This window comes from Egretta garzetta, unplaced genomic scaffold (genome assembly GCF_000687185.1).
Source record: "Egretta garzetta isolate BGI_Z169 unplaced genomic scaffold, ASM68718v1 scaffold706, whole genome shotgun sequence".
Taxonomy (NCBI): Eukaryota; Metazoa; Chordata; class Aves; order Pelecaniformes; family Ardeidae; genus Egretta; species Egretta garzetta.
This window is the reverse complement of record NW_009260015.1, coordinates 305,112-311,953: the sequence shown is the minus strand read 5'-3', so window position 1 is coordinate 311,953 and position 6,842 is coordinate 305,112. Positions and strand designations below refer to the sequence as shown.

Genomic DNA, 6,842 nt, shown 5'->3' with positions numbered 1-6,842 from the left:
TCAGCTCCCTGAGGGGAGCCCTCAGGGGAGGCGGCCCCGGCTCATGCCGCAGTGCACGGGCTGTCTTCATCTTGTGGGCTCCCAGCCCCTTTTATCTGGAAGTCGCCCCTCGCGCGTTTTATCGGGCAGCCCAGAAATATCGCTGGGTGCTATCTCCACGGAAGAAGGGACTGACAGAAAGTGCTGCAGCAGCTGCGGTCCCGTAGGTAGGGCCTGAAGGCAATTTCCACTCCTTAACCTTCAACAACCATTGTCCCGCGGCTCTTTCCACCCCCGAGAGGAGCTTGCTGTCTGTAGTAACACGCTGAACAGAGGTGAAGGAAATAAGCTCCTAATCTTAGTTTATAACCTGTGTGCCACAGTTCAGCAGCCTTTAAGATGATCTTGTGCATGCAGTGGTCATCATGCGCCACTGCAAGAGCTGTGTGGCAATACCAAGTATTCTGTTCCCTAGTGTGAAAACGCCAAAAGCCAACGGTCCTGAGTTGGTGGAGGGATGGGGATGGGGTTTAACAGCGCTGCTGTAATGCTTCCCCCAAAGGGAGTGGTATATTCAAAGTTAAACATAAAAACTTGGTAAGATGCGGTTGAATGCAATGGTAAGTACATGATCGTTACCCCACAGTAACAAAAGAGGGGGAGAAATAAATAAAAAGGGGGTTAATCTAGAGTGGGATTATGTTATAGTTGTGCTCAAGACTGAAGAGCTACTCAATGTAATTTACTGCACTGTTCACAGCAGCTGCCTGATGTCACCATTAGTGGTAAGACATCAGATAAGGCACGAGAGGTGATGGGATGAAGACGAGATCTTTGCATTCAGAAGTGATGAGACACTTTGTAACAGGAGGAAGGATTTGCAGAACAGGATTTGACAGGTTAGCCTCTTGGTATGTAGGGGAGGAGAAGCAATTTCTTGCGTGTGGAAGTCAGGACTGGGAGAAGGCAGTGGAGAGGGCGATTCTGTGGGGAACTCATACGTACTTTAAAGTGATAAAACATGAGATCACAAGTTATCCAGAACACTTTCACTATGAGAAGCTGCTAGAACTTGTAGCACTGTGCATTCTGTTGGGAAGTCTGTCTTTTTTTTTTTAATAACTTTTAAAAAATATTTAATTATTTTTAACATATCCCACTTATTGTTTATTTATTTTCCCCTAGCATTTTGTCACTACCTTCTTTATGTTTCTCCTTGTGGCGTAAACATGAGCTATAAACATGTGAGACATTAATCAGTGATTTTGATAGCAATTTTTGAATCGCTGGGGAAACCAAAGTAATTTCTGCTGCTCTCAGGGCAGATTAGAAAAGTGAGGATCACTCTGAGCATGAACTGGAGAGGGAAAGTGACAGTAGGCTGTGGTGTTGAAGGCTGGGATGAAAAGAGGGATTCCAGCTTTGGGAAAGAGCAGACACAGAACTTACCTCCACTATGAATAGAAGAAAGTTGCATCAATGGGTTACAGAATGTAGACTATGCAAAATGGTCTCAGGAATTTTAGTTCTCATAGAGGGGCGGAAGAAATTGCAGTCACTTATGCAACAGTGTACAATTCTAAGAGTATGCCACATGGCTCTTGTTTTGCATAATTGTGAAATGAGGTATTAATTCCTGGAAAGGGAGGATGTTAAGCTGTTGTATCTTGGTCAATCTGTGTCCATGTATGTGTAGGCATGCATATGTTAGCATGTTTTCTCCACTCTGAAGCTCAAACTTCATGCTATATAGAGGTTACGTTGAAAGTCAATTTACCCTGTGCTTTTCATTCCATCATTCAGAATCTCTGGTTCTACAGGCTACTGTGTAAATGTATTTCACTGATTTTTCTTAAGATGTGAGCTAGTTTGTAAAAAAAAAAAAAAACAAAAGCAAACCCAACCAAAACCCTCAGAGAATTACAAAAAATATATTGGTGCAATTATTCTGATAAAAGTATTTCACAGAACAAAAATGAACTGCGTTAGATCCAGAAATCTGTTATTTGATACACAGCTCTCCTCTTCCCTCTCAATACACATAGAGTCAGTAGCTGGTGTGTAATCAAACATAACACTGCAGTTTCCACTTAGATGGTACTAACTTCTATTTTATAGGTTGTTTTTTTTTTATTTTAGTCTCCAGGACTAGCCTATTGGCTTTCCTAGGGGATTTGCATTATCCTCTACCTTCCTGCCAAATGAGTTATATTATTTGGAGCCTCTACAGGTAAGGGAATTAGCAGCACATCCAGTCTAAACTGTGGATATTTTTATGCTAGTGTATCTTTAGGTCATTCTGGCTTAAAATATAAATGTTGTGTGAGCATTGTTTCGCTAAGTCACTAGCATAGTCTCTGATAGAGAACCGTGATTACATTAAAAACCCCAGAGAAACACACAATTCCTCCTGTGCTGCAGTTCCACAAAAGAGCTGAGTACTGATTAGTTCAGTGGTACAAGATTTACAAAGTGGTTTTGTTAAATTTATGCAACCCCCTATGTGAATACTTCTTTTAATCACTTTCATAGCAATTTATTTTAGTTAAAATACTACATGAAATTGCACATACAGTTGAAAATTTAATTTAGTGGAAAATACTACTTTGTGGATGTGTAGGTAGAGGAGGCCTGTTTTTTGTCAAGAAACGTGACCAACATGAAAAATAGTCATTGAGCCATGAATGCAATAGATGCTCCTTAACTTCACAGATGTACTTTTCCCCAAATATTCACATTCTCAATTTTTCACAAATGTTACAAACTTGTAATACGTGACATGAAATGCCTGAAGTAAAAAGAGATCTAAACATAAATGCTGTTAGGACCTAAAATATCAACTCCCTTAGCCTAGAGAAATAAGAAAATGCAAATATAGAGGCTTCTCTAGCTAGTGAAGACATTTGATTATTGGATTGGGAAAGCAGAACCATTTTCACTACCAAATATAAAACATAATTTACGTGGAAACTCTGTATATAGCAGGGCACCCCCCTTCCCTATTTCACCTGTCTCCTCACCTGCAGCACCTGCATATTCAGGAACCTTAAGCTTTCATGTTTACATGCTGCTTTTTACCTTATGCTTTTAGCATCCACACTGAGCTCTTACAGCCTACACCTAAAAGCAAATCTAAGAGAATGGCAGTATTTGTTAGAAGGTCACACAAGCAAGGTCATGGTGCATAGTGTAACTAGTATGCTTTATTTATTGACACGTTAGTAAATATATTATCTATGCTGTTGATGATTTGACATCATTCTGGTGCATAATCTAATCATAATACACAAAGGCAAAGAGATTAGTGTCATTTTTTGGCAGAATAGTTGCAGAAAAAGCAGGATGATTCTGAGCAGCCTTTATTGGGTTGTCTCCCTAGGATATTCTGTGCGTAACTAAGTCTTCTGGGACTGCAGGATGTCCAGTGATTCACCTTCGTCACTAGAAGAGATGCGGTTAGTTGGATAAGGACTTTTGCTTTTCCCTTGATATTTTTATTTATGCTGTTATTCGGTACCAGTATTTATTCTATTAGTATACTTTAAAACCACGAAAGTTCAGGAAATAACCCTTGCCAACTAATCTCATTTGCTATCATTTGAACAGTAAGGCAGTTATTGCAAAATCATAACACTTCACTGTTCAAACAGACAGGATTTTTATGGCTCTCCAACTGAATTTTGTTCCTGCCACTTATTACAGAACATTACCCATAAGAGAGACTTGCAGCTGGTATTGATGACAGGCAACAAGACATTTGTCACCTCTCCTCCTGGGCAACAATTATCCAGGTGCAAACATAAGTTACCAGATGCTCATTGGAAGGGGAAAAAAGCAACCGTTACTTGTTAGTGAACAAAAGTGCTCCTGATTTGGTTTTGCATACATGAAATTTCCAGCAGGGATCAGAATCAGTCAGCTAATCCACCTCAGAGACAGCAGTTTCCACAGGCTATACTGGGAACCACGTATTCACCAGTAGGATGGGGGCAGATTTTACAGAAATACTGAAGCAAGTTCAGAGCTGCAGAAATCGGTAACTTAGAATTTGTCACCCACCTGCTTTAAGATTTAAATTAGATTGCACTTGGGCAGAAATACTGTTGAGAGGCGTGGAATGTGCTGCTTCCATGCAGCCTTCCCTACCATTCTTTGAACATTTGTTATCTCCTCAGTTGTGCTGTTTCTTTCTGAGGACACATTCAAAATAAAAGTAAAGGAAATGTCTAAGGGGACTAGCAGATGCATTCAGCAGTATGCTTCCAGGCTTTGGCAATTTTAAACAACTACACTGCTTCTCGTGGGTAGCAAAGACAGTTAACATACATGCTGACTATCAGTGCCAACTTATGCATGGCTTTTTTTTTTTTTATCAATAGAACAGTTGCAAACATTGCTAGAAAAGAAGTCTTAAGGATTGTTTAATTATGTAAGATGGCAATAATAGCTGACATTAAGAATATTTTTTACTAGAATGTGTCTGAGAGGGGAAGTGAGTGTTCGTATGACAAACAGTAGATTATCTTGTTCCGTTCAAGAAGCTGGGGCCATTTTACTGGATCTCAATTTTCAGGAGAGCATGAAGGCAGAATGCTCAGCTCAGCCTTCGCAGCTGTTTGGTGACAGGACCAATAGCTTATTTCCTAGATAGCTCTGCAATACAAAACTGTCAGACAACTGAACTTACATATTTTTATTACACTGACCATGCCTTCGTTATAACTAACTGTAAGACATGAATAATTTTTCACCTTATTTGAACTACCCACTCTAACCTAGAGCCAGCAAGTAACTATGTGGTAACCAAGAGCTGTAGCTTAGAAGTGACTGAACAGTAAATGCTGCAACCTTGTTAAATCATGAAAAATTTATTTCCATTACATATATATGAAGGTAAAAGATTTCAGTCAATAGTGTTTTGAACACGCATTTCCAACATGAACCTGTTAGTGTAGCTAGGCTGAAACTTAATGTAAAGTTAGTGTTTTGCTTTTATTCAGTAATTCATTTCTAGTGTGTATATACAGAATTCATTTTCCTGTTAGAATACCAGAGACAGTAATATTGCAACATTTACATTCCTCATATAAAATGGTGTAATGTACATTTTCAGCTTGGTGTAGATATATAAATATGTACAAAATGAACATTATTGTAATTAATATATTCAGACCAAGTATTATTTAGCAACATCAAAAGCAGATGCACATAGATTTATGTGAAAATGGTGAAAAACACCTTTATGACATTAGTGACCATTATTTGCATATATGAAATAGTACAGATAAAGGCTCTTCTTTCAAGCCTTCTGTGGGCATCCAATAACGTCAGTAAAAACAAAAGTAATCGAGAAGCATAAGATAATTTTATATATATATATATGTGTGTGTGTGTGTGCCTCATGATCAGATGGTTTGCTAGGGTCCATCTTGATCACAAATGGATAACAATGTAAAACATACACATTTGTTCAGAGCATAAAATATTGCACAACAGCAATTCTTTTGAGGAAAATAATTCCTGTGTTTGTGAACAGCAAAAATGGTTCTTATGCATTAAAGAAATTATATATTTGCAGTTTCTAAACCAAGGAACATTCAGTAATACTGTCAGAACTGTCATCCATCAACTTCTTCCCAGCCTGTTTTATGGCAATGGTACGTCATTAGCAAGATTTGGCAAACAGAGAAGGCAGATAGACAGTACGTGTATGTATGTATCACAGGCCAGACCAGACCTAAACCAACTGCTGGATAGTTTCAGTTATCTGACAATTTCACCCTTAAAGAAATACGAAAGTCTTCAATGCTAGTCACAGTGATAATCACACAGTAGTAGAGTAAGATTCCATTCTTCTCTGCTTGGAAACCATCGTGTCTGAATTCCCAGTCTGAAGGGCACCTTCCTCAGTATCACTGTCACTGCTGTCTACAACTGTCTCATCCAAAGCCATCTGACCAGTCCTCCTGTGCAGATGAAAGTTCACCCCACTCTCCTGTATGGAGTTAGTTATAAAATCTTCATCAGAAGAATGAAATGATTCATCATCTCCTGTGAAATGGTTGACAATGTGAATCCCATCAAAAGTGGGTTGGTCTGAGAAGTCTCTCTGGCCTTTTAGACATTTGATCTGTTAGAAAAAGCAGAAGTTAGCCGTTAATCAGAGATGGAGAGTCCAGCCAGCAGTAAAAAAAGCCCCATGTTTCCAAGAAGCGTCTCACTGAACTCTTACTGGATTACATTAAATGCTAGATCTAGAAGCAGCACATTTGATGATCCCTTTGAAACTCACCTAGAATCAGAACAAAGTATCTTCTCACTTCTGGCTGCCTAAGCAGAGATCTTGAAAGAACATCTTAAACAGTACTTGGAATTTTCCAAAATTCTCCTTCTACCCTCAGAGTATTTCAGTTTTAAGGCTTAATAATCAAGGTACCTAGAATCAGGCTCTTTACTGCATCTTTAATATCCCCACGAGGATGGTTTGTCGTTAGCTCTCTGGAGCAGCCTATTTGTTTTGACAGCACTTTTGGCCTTCACATCTTACTTTTACATTCCTTCCCTTATCACCTAACTTCTCACTTGAGAAAAGCCCTCCCCCAATCCCAAAGAGCAGGGTCCCAAGTGAATATTGCCCATTTCACACAGCCGCAGAAAAAAACCCTAGAGAATATGCTTAGTTCTGTCTACACTGGAAGATCAAGTGTCTTTTCATTATCTAGTTCAGACCCAATGAGATTTCAGGTCAAGAAGTATGACAAACTTCTCTTTGTATGGCATAAATAGATTGCAGTTTCAATTTTAGGAGAACATTAAACAAGACAAAAATTGTCAGACCATGGACAGATACGGTAACATTTTAA

The 6,842-nt window shown here is 39.0% G+C and overlaps 1 protein-coding gene across 5 annotated transcripts in view; it reads right to left on the bottom strand.

The window, feature by feature from the left end:
- Positions 1 to 4,891: 4,891 nt before the first annotated feature.
- Positions 4,892 to 6,842, bottom strand: part of EVI5 (ecotropic viral integration site 5) — an 83,356-nt gene continuing 81,405 nt past the window's right edge. For all 5 annotated transcript variants that reach the window (XM_009640613.2, XM_035896089.1, XM_035896090.1 and 2 more), the window contains one exon: positions 4,892 to 6,109. In XM_009640613.2, the coding sequence (XP_009638908.1) occupies positions 5,804 to 6,109 (306 nt within the window). In that variant the 3' untranslated portion in view covers positions 4,892 to 5,803. The remainder of the gene's footprint in view (positions 6,110 to 6,842) is intronic.